Genomic DNA, 19,872 nt, shown 5'->3' with positions numbered 1-19,872 from the left:
TTCTCCTGTCATCCTGTTGATCTTTCCTGAGCAAACTTTGAATTAATATGGATATTGCCATATGGCTAGGTTGTAAAAGCACACCAACACAGTGGTTGATCCATTCCTCCCAGGGCCACTACTCCTGGTAGGAATTCCTGGCGGAGGCGAGGGATAAAACAGCCTAATGGTAAAAATTCTATGGTATAACTCTTCCAGCTAATTGAACCTTCCTTGGAATGTTAACTCATTACTCCCATGGATGATGTTTTCCCCTTTGAGAGGCAGAACAAGAGCAAAAGAAAGAGTGTGAAAGAGAGAGAAAGCTCCCAGTCACCGATTCCCTTTACTACCACTGCAGCTGCTGGGATTGGTTAAGACTGAAGTCAGAGCCAGGAAACATAGGTCACCCACATGGGTAGGTGAGACCCAATTACTTGAGTCACTGAGTCTATGTTAGTAGAAAACAGAACATGGGAACCAGCGCTGAGCATTCCCATATGCAATGTGGGTAGTCCACCTGCTTGGTCAATCTCCCACCCTTTGCTACTGCATTCTGTGTTCCGTACCCAAGAGTGCCTGATGAGTTTCATCAGAATCCCTCAAGAAAGTTGCAGCAATGTAACGTGTACAGCTCTGGGCCAGGAGACAGACTAGAGTGATGAGTATCTTCTGTTTGTCCTTCCAGGCCAGTTCTCCTTCTTGGTTTCCAAGCCTTGCCAAGCCAACTAATTTTTACTTCATTTCATAGCCCCTGGCTGGTTTCAACCAATGGAGGTCCCTCATTGGAGATTGGAAGAAAAGAACAGAGGTTGGGAGATATGTTCCTTCATCTTGCATGTTCTCTCTGATGTCTCCACTGAAGAACAAAGACTCCACCAGGCAATTCCTGCGTCTAGATTCCTGTAGCCGGTTTCCCAACTTACCTCTTTGAGTATGGTTACTAACAGTGGTGTTCCCTTACACATGATTGTCCTAACCCCTGTGCAAGATTGTGATTTATCTACAGCTGTCAATATATTTTTTAAACTGTTCACCTATCAGACTTTCCTCATATTACCTAAAAGAAGGGGATCTGAGAGACGCTATAGTCCTGCAAACTCACAGAACAAGGGTGGACAAAGACCCAGAAGAGCCAGTTCTCTATCACCAGAAAGTGCAGTGTGGAAGAGACAGACAGACAGAGAGAAAAAGAGAGAGAGAGAGAGAGGGAGAGAGAGAGAATCCCAGTTTCCATCACTTTTGTTCTTACTGTCAACAAGGCAAATTATCCACCAAATGTGGGTCACAGACAATTCTGACTAACAGGATGACACAGACGAAGGGTTGGCAATTTCCTTTTGGAAAGCCTTCTAGGCGAGAGTGGTGAGTTTTGTGACTAAGTGAAATTAAAAGGAGGAGACAATGTTCTCAAGAGAATAATGACCATGACAAATGGAGTGACGAGTAATGTGGAGGGGGCTCAACATGACACTTACCCGGCCATCGCTGGTCAGGAGGATGGAGTCACTCTTTATGTCTCTGTGAATCACCCCCTGGTTGTGAAGGTATGAAAGGGCTCTTAGAACTGACAGGCAGACAGTAGCTATCTGCTCTTCATTCATTCTAGAAAGAAAATAGCAGGCAAAATCTAAGTCAGGTTTAAAAACATTGTGCAAATGTTCAAGAGGGGCAGGTTTGTGGGGTTCTGGTGTACTGTTCCATGCTCTCCAGTCCTATACCTGGGAAATATATATAGATATATACATATATACATATACATATATATGGATCTTGCTCTAGAACATAAGGCTTGACACTGAGGATGCACAGGGGTCCAGTTTAACTCAGGTGAAAGAGATCACCACCTGTTGGCTTTGGCATCATTAATACAAATCTGTGTCCATGGACTCTTAAAGATAATCACTTAAGCATCAGCAGACTGAGAAAACACAGTGAATAAGCAAGTCAAAATAGCAGGTGTGATCTTGAACAAGTCCTTTTCCTTCTTTTGGTCTCTTTTTCTTCATCTTAGAAATGGGAAAAGTCTTAATTCTCTTAGAAGCTGAACTCAGGTAAGGTCGCCATTGGATCTTTCTTATTTGATAAGCAGTGTTACAGAGAGAGGGGGAGAGGAAGAGAGGGAAGGGGGAAGGAGGCAGGGAGGGGAAGGAAAAGAGGGAGACAGAGGAACTGAGAGAAACAGAGAGAGGGAGAGAGAGAGAAAGAAGAGAGAGGAGGAAAGAGAAAAAAGGAGAGAGAGGGGGAGAGAAAGAAGAGAGGGGGAGAGGAAAAAGGAGAGAGAGGGAGAGAGAAAGAAGAGAGGGGGAGAGAGAAAGGAAGGGGGAGAGAGACAGGGAGAAAGAAAGAGAGGGAGGAAGGGAGGCAGGGAAGAAGAGAGAGAGGGAGGAAGGAAGAGAGGGAGGTAGGGAGAGAGAGAGAGACAGAGAGAGGGAGGGAGGGAGGGAGAGAGAGAGAGAGAGAGAGAGAGAGAATGAGAATCTTCCACCTACTGTGGTTCACTCCCCAAATGGTGATGTTGGGTCTGGTCTAGGCCAAAGCCAGAAGCATGGAAGTCCATCTGAATGACTCATATAGGGGCAGGGATTCAAGGATTTGGCCCATGTATTTTCACTGTGTTCCCAGGAACATGGGATACCAGTGTTGTAAGTGGTGACTTAATTTACTGTGCCAGGATGCCAGTCCTGGTCACTGGATCTTCATGCTTCTACTCTTGGCCTTCACTTATATTCTATCCACCCTCAAACTTCCTCCTGCAGAAAGTAGAGGATCAGGCAGCTCTACGTGCCTTCAGTTAGAACAAAGCTGGATCTGAGAAGTGGCTAAATGAGAATGGTATTCCAAGAAATGGGCACTTGGAGATCTGCAGCAAGCACAGCCCTGGGCATGCGTTCCCACTTTTCAAGGTTGTACCCCTGTGAGGCAGGTGTTTTGTATTTCAGAGGGGCAGGTGGAGGTCAGGTATTGGACCACAGTTAGACAAGCAGAAAAGTGTCCAGGTCATGACTCATGCCTTACCTCAGTTTTAGATTAGAACCTATGCGTCTTTAACCTTTACCACTGTCCTACATGGTCCCTGCCACTCAAAACAATGGATTTTAAAAAATGAATTAAGTATTTCAGCCACTGAGGCATCTAGGATAACGGGGGTCACTCACTAGCCTCCAAATGAGTCAGTCAGGAATTATCTGAAATAATTTATGTGCAAAACTTCCTCCTTAGCACAGAGGGATATATCAAGCCATGCTTTGAAAACAACTCAATAATAACAAACTCCACATAGAACAGGGGAGATCACAAGGGGAAACAGAGGATGTAAATGCGAAGATCACTCTGGGAAATGCCAATGATACTAGGTAGGGCTTCACTTAGCAGCACAAAGAAGTGGCTAGTGTGGAATGTATGAGTTCCAGTTTCCTTCCTGGTCGGGTAATGCTGCAATTCAAAGGGAAGGTACCAAGAGATGTGACAGCACTGAAGATAAAAGCTGATGAGTGTGAAGGAACACAGCCTTCTCTTCAAAGAGGGTTTTGCAGCAGCAAATCAATCTCACATAAAGGCAGGGGAGAAGAAAGGCTTTTGTCTAAAACCAAAAAGAAAGCAGTGACTTCCTTGCCGTTAGAGGCTTGATGGTGAGGGCATGGTCACTGCACTGGTTTGTTTTCAGATGACAATTTCCACACGTGCCCAAGGCACACCCTTCAGAAGCAATGCTTCCCAACAGAAGGTTCTATCTCAAAGACATCTCAAAAGAAATTCAGGATCAAGACTCTTTTAGTTTTTCTGAAGTTCACTTATTTTGGATTTTGTGAGATTTGAAATATTTGCAGCAGAAGTAAAGATTCTCTGTAGGTCAACCAATACAAATTAATCAACTCTGACTCCTAATCCCTAACTGAAAAGTCACTTTTAACGTATGGCCAATGCTACCAATTCCTCATCTAACAATCTGAACGTTTACAGGGTCAAGTGGCTTCCACAGATATAAAATAAGCACAAAAGAGAACATGGACAAAAATCTCAGCTATGGGGAGCCTTAAAAGCTCCTCAGAAACCCTCTATCTTGACTTTTAAAAGTCAATTGCTTAATATATCCTGGTTGTCTTTTTCTTGGATTGCTCCAGTATATCTGTTTCTATAAATTAAGGGGAATATATGCATTTTGTTGGTGAGCCTGGTCTTCAGTGCCAGTTGAAATGCTGGTGACACATGCTATGTCTGCTCTCATGTCTCTTGATTTGTGAGTTTATGATACACTGAGGGCTGCATAGGCTTTAGTGTGAAATAATTGCACCTTCTCCCCTCAGCCCCATTCGTAACACTTCCTTGATATCTTCCTTCTACTTGTGGCCATTTACTTGGATCCACCTTTGTTTGGGGGGCCTTTTCAGTGACATCAGCTAACATCTGCTGCCTCTCCTCACTGGTCTTTATTTACTTTTTAAAATTATTATTACACATCTTTTTAATTTTTTTTTGTTCATCTAACTCACTAGCACCACACAACTTGAAGTTTTCCAAATGCTGCATTGTATCTCTGTTCCTTAGAATGTTGGCTGTGTGGCCAATAGCCAGCAGCACCGGCATCTTCTGACAGCTTGTTAGACATGGAATATTACACTGTCCTTGGTAAACTATGACCTACATATTAGTAAGATCTATGTTGGTTCATCTGCATTTTGAAATGAGAGCTGCTATCTTCGCAAATATTCTATCTTCTGCCTTCAATGCCGTTTTAATTTACTTCTTAGTGAAGTCCTGTTTGTCTCTCAGAACCATATGAAATATGGTTTATAATGTATTTCCTTTGCTGAGACTTCTCTGAAGAGATAGATCTGAAACTTATTCTTTTGTCTCTTCAGTAGCTTCAATACTTATGCAAAAGGCTGGTAGATAAAAGCTTTTCAATTAACACTTTGTTATGACTGGAACTGACATATAAGGGAGGCAAGGAGCTCATTCCATAAGCTGGCAATTACCACTGGGACTTGCAAGACTATTCGAAACATAACTAGAGAATTTCCCTATTCCATGTAGATGTGTTATCCTGACATAAAATTTTGATTGATCTACAAAGTAGCCTGCCTCTTGTTTTCCCAGCTAGCCATGCTGGTTTTATCACATAACAAAGGCATATCAACTTCAGAGAACAAAATTTGGTTCTCAGAAATCCATGTTGGTGAAGGACATTATATTATTTGTCACTGCAACATTATTATTTTCAAAAGTTCACTGATCTTAATGGCTATTAATGGTCTTCAGAAAGCATGGAAAATGGTAACTGAAGAAACAGATGAATGGAGCACCCATGTTCTTACATTCGTGTGTTACAACAGATACTCTAGGCAATACAGGGGGAAAGGTAGCCAGGGTCCCGGACTCCACAGGGCTTACGTGTTGTACAAAGTTCACAGAGATAGTCAATGGGGCCTTGGCCTACAGGAGAATAACAAACATCTTGCATCATCTGTTGGGGAATTACCTGGTGTGAGTAACGATGTCTGTCAAGGCACCACCTTCCAGGAACTCCATGACCACCCAGAGCTCATCGCCCACCAGATAGCTGTTGTACATATCGACCACATTGTCATGGTGGTAGTCCCGCATGATCACAACCTGGATGCATGAGAAAGACACGCTTTTGATGTCTGAAGAGCAAAGCTGGCTTTTTACTGTCTTGTGGCCAGCTACGTCGTAAGTACAACTGGTTGAGAGCTATTGTCCATGGAAGAATTTATTCAGGAATGTACTATAAACCAAAGGCAACTAGGGCATATGATTGAAATCAAAGAAAGCAAAATAAATATGTGAGAAAATGTCGAGTCCAACAGATAGCAAAGGGGATTCTAGAAGGAGAGAGAGATTGAAACGAAAACAGGTTGAGCCATGGCAAGAAAAGGGCGGGGAAAACTTTTTTTTTTGGTCAAGGATCGCTGGGTATTTAGAACGTCATTCATGGCCATACAAAGTTACCTACTTAAAAACAATACGCTATAGATTTACTGAATTTCAGGTTCCTTCTGTGGTTGCCTTGGCAGGGCCAGATGAAGTAATCTCATGCACCTCACATAGGCCTATGAGCCAGGTGTGCCACCCTGGGGACAAGAAGCAGTTTAGAGGACTGCTGTGGGGGAAATGTAATCAGATATCCCTAAAGATCTCCTATGGAACACATTGTGTATGATCCACTGTTGGCTAACACACACACACACACACACACACACACACACACACACACACACACACAGAGTAGTCACTTTCAGTGAGTGAGTGTGGTCAGCCCATTCACTGAATGAAGTTATCTAGAGTAGGAGTGAATACAAAGAATATATGTTTAACATTTTTAGGAAGTTATTTTGCAGGGAATTAAGGGAGAGAGAAAGAAAGAAGAAACAGAAAAAAAAAGAGAGAGAGAAAGAGAGAACTTCCCATTGTATGGGCTAGACAAGCACCAAAGCAAGGAGCCTGGAACACACACTGGGTTCCCAAAGTGAGTGCCAGGAACCCAACAACTTCAACAATCACCTCTGCCTCTCCTTACACCAGGCAGGAAGCTACAGAAACAGCCAGAGATGGGGATCAAAACCCACTCCTGTTGCGGGATGTGTGTGCCTGAACTGTGAAGTTCAACATCTCCTCCAAATAATATATACTGAAGGTAACAATAAATGTGATGCTGGTATAAGAAAAGGTTAACCTGCTGGAGACAACTTCCAGGAATTACTGTCCTGTGGCTGCCTCTACTTGCTTTGTCCCAGCTACTGTTTTATATACTATATACTACATATATACTATAATTACGTAGGCCATCATTACTGTGCAGAGGATAGAGTAATGATTTTCAGTGCTGATTTTATAACAAAGCATTGGTTTGAGTCCTGGTTGCTTTGTTTCTGATCTAGCTTCATGCTTATGGGTCTTGGAATGCAGTGGAAGAAAGAAGGCTCAAGTGCGTGGACCCCTGTACCCATGGGAGAGACCAGGGTGGAGATCCTGCTTCCAGCCTTTGCCAGGTGGAGACCTGGCTGTTATAGGCACTTGGGGAGTAAATCAATGGACGAACGATTCATTCTCTCTCTCTCTCTTCCTCCTTGCCTCCCTCTCTGTTGCTCTACCTTATAAACAAACAAATAAATACATCTTTAAGGAATTAAGTATAGGGTTGTTTACAGAATATTTTCCTGTCTGTTCTGGCTCTGTGGTTTGAAAACAAGGTCCAGAAATCAGGAGTAGTAATCTGGGAAGGTGGCACTCTCAGTGAAATGTAGGGCACAGTCCTGTGTGGAAGTGGGGTCCAAAGGCACAGCCACGCACATTTGTGAAGTGTCTATTTATGAGTCAAACAACTTGTACATACCTTTGAGAGAACAAGAAAGCTAACAATCATTAAGGTCAAAGAATTGAAGCAGTTCTAGATTGTTGCGGGAGCTTGAGTGTAGTCCCTCGTCTAGAGACTGGCATCTTATCAGATGGTGATTTCCTGACTTGCCACCTTTAAGAATAGATCTCCCACCAGCACACAACCAGTCCACTCTCTAAGACTCTCACCACATTATTAAGGGGATGATATATCAAAATGTTTGCATTTTCTGAAACATTCTCTCACTCCTTCCTAAATACTTTAGCATTTTTAAATGACACTTTCAAAGGTAAATGAGACAGGGGAACAATACCTATAAGAAATGCACAGAAAAGGGTTAATTCCTCAGTAGATCAAGAGCTCTTATACATTAATAAGACAAATTTTACCAGCTTAACCAAACACTGTAAAGGACATATGATTTAATGAAGAAACTAAAAATGAAACTCTGTCTGTCTAATAATAGAAGTGCTTAGTAGAATAGCGACATTCAGCCATGTCTGAGGCCAACAATACGGGAGTACCCAGTCTGACACTACTGAGGGCGTACAAGAACTGCTGCTAAGGGCTCAAACTGGTACAAACTTTGAAAATCAACACCATATGTCATTGCTCTACAGTGATGTTTATATAAACGCTACTTCTAGAAACCTATGGAAATGATCTGATATAAAGTCAAGAATTTATGTGTGACAACATTCATTGCAAATGTACGTAAGGGAAAAACTGGGAACATAAGTCAGAGATTGGTTTAAGGAATTTGATGCATAAACAGAATAGGAGATTAACCAGCCATTAAATATTTTGAATTGTTATGAAAAATGTGCCAGTATTCTAAGATACAGAACTTATATATCAACGTTTTATGTTAATTCTGTTAACATGACATTAAGTCAGAAAGTTACCAACTGACATACACAGAATTAGCCTTATCCTAAATAAAAGAAATATATGAAGACAAAAGTGTAGAAAGAAAGTACTAAAACAATGTAAGAAATTGGGGGATGTCTGGCTGTGGTATTATGAAAGGGACAGACCAAAAGGGGTCCCACCTGCTGGCTTACTCCTCAAGCACCTGCAATGTTCAGGACAGGGTCTGTGACACAGTCAAAGACTGGGAACCCCATCCAGGTCTTCCGTATGGGTGGCAGGAACCCAACTATCTCAGTTGCCACCTGCCTCCTAGGGCCTGCGTTTGCATGAAGCTAGAAGCAGCAGCAAGACTGGGAATTGAGTTCAGGTACTCTCATGTGGTACCTGGAATAGTCATCTTAATCAATGTCAACTACTAGGGCAAACACCTGCCCTCATAGGGTTTATAGTTAATCAAAGAAAATATTGTAAGTCTCCTAAAAATTGATACGCCAATGATAAACTGGCCTTTGCTTATCAGGAAAATTGTTGGAAAGCATTGGCTAACATGGCACCTCTGGGTATCATGACAGTACAGATCATTCCCATAAACATGTAGAAAATGTAGCCTGAGGCTTTGGGGTCTGCTAGACTATGATACAAGCCCCAGCTCAGCAGTCAGCCTACTCCACCACCTGGGTTAATCGTGACTCAGCACAGATGTCCTTCAACCTGAAATGGTGGTAAAACATTCATTCCTCCTGTGGTTGCTGTGAAAATCAAACTAGATTAACACTGACTCCAGTAGATGATATGCACTGAGTATTTCATAAAGGGAATTGGCTAGACACAAAGAAAAAGACAGGAAGGGATATAAGGGATATATGCAGACCATGCAAGTTTTGCCTTTCTGTCTTCAGTGGCTTCCCAATGTACACGTATTGCTACTGAATATGGGAAATAAGTGAGGAGCCCGAGATGCCACTCACCTCATTAAAAAGCAGCTCTCGTCTTTGCTGCTTCCGGAGGTCCATTTTCTTAACCGCAACTTGTTTCCCTGTGTGTTTTTCAGTGGCGATGCATACAATGCCAGTAGACCCTTCCCCGATTTTGATAAAGTTGTCCAAGTACTCCCGGGGGTCTCCTGGGCTGACCACCAGCTGCAGGGCAGCTCGAAATTGTTCGTGGGATACCCTGGTGGGCTGCTGGTCTGAGGAGGAACCCCAGCTGGGTGGCGGGTAGGTACTGGATGAGATGCTGAGGGAACTCAGATAAGATGCTGTGGAGATGTACTGCGAACTGGTCTGCAGGGAGGGCTGGTGGTACAGGGAGGCTTTGTGGTACTCAGATGGGTACTGGTGGCTGCTGGAGGAATAGCTCACTTTGCTTTGACTTTGAGGTAGTTTGGCGGGGCCTCTGGGATAGGTGTCGGACCCTGACAGTGGAGGGCTGAGGACCATCTGTGCTCGATCGTAGTCCACCTGGGAACACAGACAGACACAGAGATCATTCATTCGTTAGACCTGACAGTACAGCTCCCTGGCTAGTGAGCCAAGTCACAGCCGATAGAACAAAGGCAACCAGGGAGTGATGAAGGACATGCCCAGAGAGTAACAGTACTGGCTGTACCCAGCCAAGCTCCTTCTAGTGCTGTTTGAGCCTAATTTTCTTGCACTGTTAAAGGATATTAATCTTCAGGTAGCACTCTCGGGGACATACTGGGTGAGGGAGCCCTTTCCCATGCTTCTGCAGTCACATACTCAAGGTGGAATGAAGCATCTATTCACATGTATACAAGAGGGAGGACACAGCTCCCTGCCTTAAGCAGCTTTTGCTTTGAACACATTCAACATTGTCACCAATTAAGCATAAATACAATTAAGAGCAACCTTTCTCAGTGTTGGGTCCAGAAAATCTGGCCAGTGCTGAAAGAAATTCAAGCCAAGAGCGGTTCTGTCTGATTTTGAAGGGTACATGGAGGCATCTGGTGGGGGACAGTGGAAGAGGAGGGAGAAGAGAGCAGAGGAAGCAGAGGTGAGAGGCTCACTTTCTATGACAGGAGATGTGGCTTCCAGCCTCCACTCCTTGGAAGGGACCAACTCAAAGGGGGTGGGTTCTGCAACAGCAGGAATTAACTGGTCCCATTCTGTGGACAATACAGCTGAAGCTCAGGGAAATAGAACTGTTCTCAATGAACCAGGGCAAATGCCCTCTGTGCCCACGAGGATTGTGCAGCATTGGCTTAGAACAGGTCATTCCACTCCTCCCACCACGAGGAAATTTGGGTGTCCTCACTGCCCAGCACAGGCACCAGCCAGAAGGGAGCAAGGTGGCTGCTGAGCCATGGTCCAGTCCTAGATGCAGAGCAGAGAGAACATACTTCCTTTCTTTGTTATTTTCCCTGAAACTGTTTCACAGGTATCCACTTCTTCCTTCCCTTCCTGTTTTCCTCTCCTCCTCTCCTGCCCCCTCCCCAATTATCACAGTAGTATATTCCCTTAGCAACAGTTACAAATTAAACTTTCTGCTATTTAAATGTGTCATGGTATGGTAGGTATAGACAGTTGGCAGGTGGCATAAAGGATAGAATATGTGCCTTAGATTCCAGTGGAGGACAGAAGGCAGAGTTGTCTGCAGGTAGCAGCCATCTTAAAAATTACTTTTTGGAGAACAAAGATGACATTGTCTTTTACTGTCTTTCAAAAAGCAAGGGCTGACAATGGCAACTGTCACAAGACACTTTTTTTCATAACCAAACTGGAAGTGTACTCATTCAAGGAGAGCTCGCGGTCTGTCTTAGGTGGGAGCCTTCCCCGGGTGCTTTAACATATCCAAGGAGAGAATGCGGATGGACAGCTGGCCTTTAGAAGGAGAATTGCCTGGGGTTTTGTCTGAGGCCACCACATCGCCCAAACCATGGCCCTCTGTTGGGTCTTAACTGAACCAAGGGTTTGCTAGGATGCATCTCAATGGGCCACACTTTATGACAGGCCTCATTCTTTACCTCAGCCTGAGAGCAAGCAGTGAGACTGGACCTCTACAGTGTAAAGGCAGGACACAGCCTCTTAGCTGCCTGCCTTAGCCTCAGGTCTCCTTGCCTTTATTTTATCAGAAGGAATTCACTGAACTGAGAGAGTGGTAGAGTTGGCCCTAGCAAAGTCCTAATCACCAGACTCAGGAAGTCATTTTCTCTTCTGGTAGATAAAACCTTGTTGGTCAGGACAGCCCAAAAGGCTCTGTTGAGGGGGAATTTCAGGTCTAGGCAAGGACATTCTAGGTTTGGATTAGAAGGTAATTATGGCATCCAAGAACCTTCTATGCCCCAAGACCAACTGACCAATCAAAGGAATGTCATGAGCTCCCTGACCAATCATGATGCAAACTGAACATGTGCCTCTTCGCAGTAGTTTCCAGCTATAAAACTTCATTCCTAACTCCTAGAGGGCCCAGCAATTAGACAATAGCTGCTGGGCTCCTTGCACCACACCTTGCAAGAAATATCTACTTTCTTTTACCACACTCAGTATTACTGATTAGCTTTTTCTATGTCAGTTAAGTGAACCTCGGTTCAGAGGTTCTGTAACAATTAATCTGGAGCGGTTCTGCAGCAGCAGGGGCAACGTGTCCCGTTTTGTGCTCAATACAGCTGAGGCTCAGGAAAATGGAACTTTTTTACTTTAGTGATCCAGGACCAAGGGACCTCTGTGCCCACGAATTATGCAGCCTCAGCTTCAGATAGGATCAGCCTCTTCATTTGAGCAAAAGGAAACCTGGGTGTGCCAGCTACTTGGCTCACTGACAGTACAGGCCTGTTTTTTGTACCTGCCTTGGTATTCCACCTTCAATTGTCCCCTCCATGGGCCATATATTCAGGAATGGTGTACTCTCAGCTCACTGTAATGCACAAGGGTTTTCCTATGAGATCAAGTGGGGCTCATTTTCAACTTTGCCTTACAGGAAAAAAAAATATTGAATGTTAAAAATATCTTAACACCTTTGATGCTGGCATTCTGTGATGGTACCAGTTCAAGGCCTGGGGCTACCCCATCCCATCCAGTTTCCTGCCAATGCACCTGGGGAAGCAGCAGAAGATGGCCAACACACTTGGACCTCTACAACTACGCGGGAGACTCAGAGAAAGCTCCTAGGTCCTGACTTTTGATAGGCCCAGCTCTGGTCATTGTGGACATCTGGGGAGTGAAACACTGCATGCAAGAGCCCTCTGTCACTCCTCTCCAATTTTTTCAAATAAGAAAAAAAAATCTTTACAAAAATTGATGTCTTCTGAGTGTTTTTCATGTGATGAATGTTTTAGATTTCATGTCCATACACATAAACTTCAAGTGAGATACTTCAACAGATCCTATGTTGCTCTTTTACACAAATAAGGAGATTGAAGCAGAGTATGTAAGTAGGCAGCAAAGCTACTAGGAAAGAAGTAGGTTCAAATTCAGACAGAGTTATTTGGCCCTTGGGCTATTGGTAAATTCACTGAGACAGGTTTTGATCTTGACTTGGGAGGTGATAGCCCATGGTCAGCATGGAGGCCCAGTAATGTGGGGGTGGCAAATACAGAGACAAGGCCCCATAAGGCTGTTTCCGTGGGGCCCCAGATGTCTGAGCAGCCTGGAGGAAAATGCAAGAACTGGACCAGAAAATGATGAATGATAGTGCCAGGGGAGGAAGACAGAAAAAAAATGAAGTTTCTGTTTTCGTTTTCACCGTTGTTTAACAATCTTGGTTTAGAGAAATCAGCCCAAAATACAAAAAGAACAATCATTACAGCAAATGAGCTGATCATCTATGCAAATAATTCATCATTTTCATTTCTGCTTTGGTCAAAGCAGAACATTCTGCTCAGTTCCAGCAATAGCTAAGCCTTATTCTGTTTTGAGATCTCCTCAACTTCCTATAGGACTATTGGACTTTATAACGATTTAAACATACTACTCTCTAAGTTGCCTCTTTCATGATAATCTCTATTGACTGGGAGGTGAGTGAAATACAACTCATGAATCTGTATATACCATTTCTCTCTCTCTCTCTCTCTCTCTCTCTCTCTCTCTCTCACACACACACACACACACACACACACACTTATAAAGGCAGGCAAACAAATCAACTTTGAAATATGTAACTGCTTTCATATCTTGTAAAGGTATATTTCAGAAGGAAGATGGAAGCCTAGTGTTCAGATGAACAGGTCTACCTATAGGATTAAGAGAATGATGTGGTATGTAATCATTTAGTGAGAGGACAACAAAGCAGATCTGGAGCAATAAAAAGGATGATATGTAACAAATAAATCCAATGCATCTCCCATCACCCCTGCTCCAAACTGTTTCTAAAAGATTTCAGTGTGAAATATTTTCACAGAGACCCTAATGCAGTGGTGCGGGGTTGTGGGATAGGAATGGAAAGCTACTGGGTAGCAGAGTAAATAATATAGAGGCAACACAAAGGCTTTCTGCACATCTCACCCCAGAGAACAGCTAGTTCTGAGAACAAGAATTCCATAGAAATAAGATCAAAGCCTGTATACTCTGGGGGAGATTTCCCCATGACACATGTCGTAAAAGCAAATATGATGGATTGCTTCACAAATTATCACCTAGGTTGCCAAACTGTTTAGCATCAGTGTTTGGAGGTTGCTCATTGTCATAGAAAACAGGATATATTACAAAGGAATTCTCTCTGTGGGAATCCTGAACAACACTGACTGAATGAGCAGCCATGATTTCCTCCCTGATTGAAATGCTTAATAACACAGGCTTGTTTCTTAATTTCTTGACACATTTTAGCATACTACATAAATTCGTTCTCAAAGAAATGCACTTTCCCAATCAAAATGAAAAGGGGCCACAAAACTCCATCAAAGCTATACTTTATGGGAGTATATAATCCCTAGTTAACTTAGGCAGACTACACTTCCACAATGAGCACAATGTCTGCAAGGATAGGGTCACACACAGGCTTGGGATGTGTCAAAATTATAAATAATTACAGCAATGAATTCATTGAATCAATCAATTTCAGCAGTGCTGTGTTGGGGTGGACAGGGCATAAAGCTGCACACGGCTATCAATGCCTCCGATTACAGCTGGCTGTCAGCCAGAGTTCCCCTGATCCATGTTAGTTAAATGCACATTAATCTGAATTTGGCAGTGTAATCAAGGACCTAACTGAACTGTGAAATTGAATTCCGCAGTAGAACATCATTTGACCATTTTACGCCAAAGCTGGAAAAAAAAAAAAAAGGCTTGGTGAGGAGAGGTGAGGGCGGAAGAAAGAAAAGGAAGAAAAAAAAAATGCTGCAGTGTCTATTTGTCATTGCGGCTGCTGCACTGACAAGGAGGCCATGGTCGGGGTGATGGTCTGGTGTGTTTGTATGTGTGTGTGGTGGGGGGTTGGTTAGCTTTGGCATCATTCTGTGCCTTAGAATGGGGACTTCAGAGGGCTCCCCGAAGGGTGGAGATTTACAGGGCACAGGCAGCAGCTGCTTTCAGATCTAGAGCCGACGCTCCACCTTTTTGGAGCACAACGAAATAGAGACTGTGCATCTTAGCGAGGAAATAGCCAGAGTGGATGCTGCTTGGGCTACATAAATCAAAGGCAGGACAAAAGTGAATTGTAAATCTCAGAGCAGGGAAAGGACATCTCTGAAAATGCCCCGACTCGACCTAAAGAAAAATGGATGGGATTGGCCTCGGGCTTGGCAAAAGGGAAAGTGAGGACTTGCAGGAATTATGGGAGGACTTCTAACTCACATTCTGAAGGAAGGCTTAAATCTGTGAGTGGGGTGGGTCTCTGTTTTTGCTTGGCAGGCCCAGTTCACCTGCTACGGGCAGGCACCATCGCTGATGGGGTAGGACACTTTCCAATGTCTTCTGTGGGATGGCAGCCTGGCTGTGGCTGGTGGGCTCCTGCATCTCCAAAGTGAGTTTTCAACCTCTGCTACCAGGCGACTACTGTTCTGAGAGTTTCAATCTGTCTCAGATTCCATGGTATCAGGAAAAGGCCCTATCTCTCATTACATCCTAACCAAACAGTGGACTGTAGCCAGTAGTTAGATCCCTTAACATTATTCACGTTTGTTTACAGATTGGAGTGAACTTATCTCACAGTGAGTTACCCTGGACAAATGACAAAGGGAGAGAGCACACATTACCATGCCAGTGAGTAGTGGTCACCGTCAGGCCTTTGGAAGCAACTGAAAAAACAAGTTGTGCCCTGAAGGTTCTGATGTGGGGAATCTAGGAAGTAGGCTAAGTTCAGGGTGGTGAAGTACACTCACTGGATTTCTGAATTGCAGGAAAGGGAACCTCCCATAACCTCTAAACTGGCTTCCTACTTAGGCATGCATATTCCCTAGGATGTAAAGACTAAAGAATGCCTTATGAAATATACAGTCTGTATGCACTGGGAAGTGTAGAAAACACAATTTGACTTCTATAAATGGGCACAGCCTAGTTCTACAGGGGAATGAATACATCTGTGATCTGCACGTTCAAGCATCGGGTGTTTGAGGTCGTTCTTCCTCTGAACAGGAATGTCCAATGGATCCCCCAGAGCTGTTTCCTCTAGTCGGGAACAGGCAAGAGAACTGTGATCTGCCACAACCTGTAGTGACGTGGGAAGGGCTCGTGCCTTTGGGGTCTGGCTTGCTGCCTCAGAGTATTTTTTCAATGGGTTAAGCTTTCAAAATGTTGGGGATAGACGATGCCACCTTAGGTTCATTTTGCTTTAAATTTGGTAATGAAAAAAATCTACCTCTAGTGACCAAAATACACTTTGCTTTGAACCATGAGAGCATTTCTAGGATGCCGCATCCATTCATATGCAAAGGACACCTCAAGTCTCTGTAGAAAGGACTTTGGAAATGGCACATCAAATCACTCAGGTGGATGCCGTGTAAGCCTTCATGAACATCCTGCAGGAGATTCCATTAGAGGAAACTGAGAGACAGTAATACTCGGGGCTACAGTATGAGGTTACGTGCTCCTGCTCCCCCATTTCTTGGGGTGGCCCATCAGGTCTCCCCATCATGGTCACTTCCCAGTGCATTCTACAGGCATCCTCTGGGGCAGAATCTGGGCATGGCAAGTGAACAGAAACCATGAGTCATTCAACTCTTGATGCAGGAGAACTAAACACACTGGTTCAAGTGCTTTTCCTCCTGAGAGCCAGCAGAGTGATAACTAAGCAGAGAAAATCACCATGCTGCTGACGTCGAAGGAACATCTGGGAAACCAATCCATGCATTTAAAAAATTATTTTGGCTTCAGCCATCCTTCCCTCTCAGAAGTCCTTAATATGTCATCTATTTTGAATGTTCCATGCAGTAACATTAGTCACTCTTGGGTCCTCTGCAGAGAGGTCAGGGATAAAGTACAGAAGATGGTCGGATATACACGGATGAGAGCTCTGGCTTAGCCTCTGTCTTCCAGAGGAGGTCTGAGAATTCCGTTCCCAGCTAGTGGTGGGGTGGGGGAACCTCAGGTTATCTCAGTGGCTGCAGCATTGCATGACCCAGAGCAAGCCATACAGCTATTCTGGCATTTTGTGACCTACATAGCTAGAGTCAGGAAAGTCAGGGCTAAACCCAGTGTCTTTCAGGACCAGCAAGAATTGTCCCTCTATTTGGAAAATATGTAACAGATGCTACAGAGAGAACATTCCTGTTGGGTGTGTTTGTAGGTAACACGTTTTCCAACCCCAAATAATCCTAGGGATGAGAATTAACACTGAGTGTTGGTCAGGTGCTTACTCCCTTATGTCAATTAATTATATTTGATCCTCATAAGTCCAAATAAGTATTAAAACACTGAACAGTTATCTGAAGCACAGACAAGAATGTACAGTTAGCATGTGCTCACAGCAAGAGACTGTGATCCTAGAACTTGTACTCTTCGGGAACAGGCCAGAAAAATTCAATCTGGTTGTCTTCTAAAATATCAAACATGTTCGACACTCAAAGTGGAATCAGTGGTTATGGAAGCCTTAGGGATTCTGCTTTTAACACTTCCTCTGCGACCTGAGCTTCCAGCTCTTGTACAATCTTTGCTGTCTGAGTGAAGCTAAGGAACTTAAAGATTCCATTCCGGAGTATTTCCTGTGCTTTGCCACCTGTTCCAAATGCTTCAAGGGCTGCCTGCAATGTGTGTGAGTGTGTCTGGTGCTGGAGACCTCACCTTTACCTTTCTGGGTCTCAGTTTTCTTCTGTGGAAATGGTACTGATCCAGAATTCATGGACTTCGGAGCAAGGCAGACCTAGTTTTCATTTCTGACTTAGCTGTTGCCCTAATGTTCTTTGAAGAAGTCCATAAAGATTTAGCTTCTTGGAGTTTCAGCTCCCTTAAAAGTAAATCTGAGATGATCCTGCATTATGCTGGAATTTTAGAAGGGATTTATCTGGTAATGGCTGCAAAATGCTTAGTATGGTGGCTGGATTTCATAATGTTGTAAGTTTCATGGCTGGTCATCATCCCTCTACACGCTACTCATGTAGCCTGATGTGTAGACAAAATGTACATGTGAACAGAGAGACTGCTCTAGGTTCTTGTGGTATCACTCTGACATAGTATGAGGCAGAGACTGTCTTGACCTTGTTTTATAGATGGAGAAGTGGCTAAGTGCTTGCTCACCTGGTTAGTAAGTGGCAATATCAGAAATCCCTTAACTGCCAAGAAGTGTTTGGTATACAGAATAGTTTCTCATTTCTTATCTGGGACCAACCTTGATCTCCCTGGTTACAGAAAACTTGATCATGTTTGAAGGTATTTCGATTGTCTCAAATGAAGAGGGGATGCTTTTGGCATCAAGTCAGTGCATTCCGAGGATGTTTCTGAATAATCTCATAGGCAAGGACAGACTTCATAACAAAGAACTGCATGGTCCAAAATGTGAAATGTCAAGTGTCAAGGTCGGGAATCTCTGCTAGAGAGAAAATTCCTTGCTAATAGAACTTTGCTGTTCAGGTAATAAGAGGAACTGATAACCAGGCAGGCTGAAGGATTAGCATCCTGGGAAACTGCCCCTGTGCTGTGGGGGCTGTAGTATCAGGTGAAGGAGTTAAATCCAAGGAGTTGCATCAAGCTCTCTTATGAGCTGAGGGACCCACCTGCTTTTAAGCCTTTCAAAATTTTAATTCCCTCATCCTTACAAGCAGAGCAAGGATTCTTCCCCTACAGGGTTGTGAAGTTCAATAAAACAATGCATGTATCTGGCACGCAGCAAGTGTTTAATGAACTGGCAGAACTGTTATTACTTTGGGGGCTTCGTGGCAGTTGCAGCTACAGCAAGGCATGAATATGAGGGTCCAGAACTGAGACACTGGAGCTGGAAGCTACCTGGCTGCAGTGAGAGGACGAATATCGACTGCTGGGTAACAACGACTAGCTTCCCGCTTGGGGAGGCTGACCCAGCTGCAGGGAAGGGCGGAAAGCACATCTGTACCCCAACTCTGTTGAAGGACAGAATAAAACAAAAAGTATGGAGCAGATACTAACATCAACAATTTTATAACATGCTTAATTCCTTTCAGGATAACAGGAAAATTAGGGAGGGAGAGAACATTAGAGATTTTCATTGTGCATTAAATACAATCATTCTCTCTCCACACACACACACACACACACACACACACACACACACACACACACACACACTTTGTACAGCCCTTCCTTACTGGTGCTCCATTTTTAAAAAAAGATTTATTTATTTTTATCAGAAAGGCATATATATATATATATATATATATATAGAGAGAGAGAGAGAGAGAGAGAGAGAGAGGAGGAAAGAGAGAGGAAGATCATCCATCTACTGATTCAATCCCCAAGCTGCCGCAGTGACTGCAGCTGAGCAAATCTGGAGCCTGGAGCCAGGAGCCTCTTCTGGGTCTCCCACGCAAGTGCAGGCTCCCAAAACTTTGGGCCGTCCTTGACGGCTTCCCCAGGCCACAAACAGGGAGCTGGATGAGCAGTGAGGCCGCCGGGATTAGAACTGGTGTCCATATGGGATCCTGGCAGTGCATTCAAGGTGATCACATTAGGCTATGATGCCAGGCCCTGATGCTCCATCTTTAGACCTGCCCAGATTTTGTGCTATTTCTTATTGTTGGAGATCAGAACATAACCACCCTTTTTAAGAATTTTCCATGAGACAAAGCCAAATTATCTGAGTCGTGATTGCTATTTCTTCCTCTAGCTGGGAATCCAAACGCAATTGGTAGGTTTTTAAGACAATAGTTCTAAAGACGCAGCCATCTAAGCCTTTTTAGAGAGCTGCTATATTTTTAATCAAGTAGATGTTTTAATTACTAACATGCTTCCCACCTCCTACCCTTCTCTAAAAACTGCTTCTAAATTTCTGAAACAGTAGCTTGCTTCTTGGGAGTTCTGATTATAAAGGCCCTAGGTAAACCAGCTCATGAGGGAACGCCCTGTTCCTTCTCCTGAGACAAGAGTTTCTCCATTGTTTCTGGGTTTGACAAAGTCAGACTTCAGAGTTGTGATCCGTTTGGAAATCTGCAGGAAGAGGGAGTCTATAAGAAATGAAGTAAGTTGTCTTGAGATCTTTCCCCCTTTTCTCTTTCCTTTCTCTTCTAACACCAAGCCTAAACTGACCACTAGGGCATCTTACGAATTTTACTGCAAATGCAGTTTATATGTCCATATAAAGTG

At 43.7% G+C, this 19,872-nt stretch overlaps 1 protein-coding gene across 1 annotated transcript in view; it reads right to left on the bottom strand.

Moving 5' to 3' along the window:
• Positions 1-19,872, bottom strand: part of PAK5 (p21 (RAC1) activated kinase 5) — a 235,493-nt gene that overhangs the window by 20,477 nt on the left and 195,144 nt on the right. Inside the window, exons 5-7 of the mRNA XM_040981197.1 lie at positions 9,181-9,672; positions 5,462-5,595; positions 1,458-1,584 (exon numbers count right to left, since the gene is read on the bottom strand). Coding sequence (XP_040837131.1) covers positions 1,458-1,584; positions 5,462-5,595; positions 9,181-9,672 — 753 coding nt within the window. The remainder of the gene's footprint in view (positions 1-1,457; positions 1,585-5,461; positions 5,596-9,180; positions 9,673-19,872) is intronic.

This window comes from Ochotona curzoniae, unplaced genomic scaffold (assembly GCF_017591425.1).
Source record: "Ochotona curzoniae isolate NIBS_2020 unplaced genomic scaffold, NIBS_Ocur_1.0 contig_3520, whole genome shotgun sequence".
Taxonomy (NCBI): Eukaryota; Metazoa; Chordata; class Mammalia; order Lagomorpha; family Ochotonidae; genus Ochotona; species Ochotona curzoniae.
This window is presented reverse-complemented; position numbering and strand designations above follow the sequence as displayed.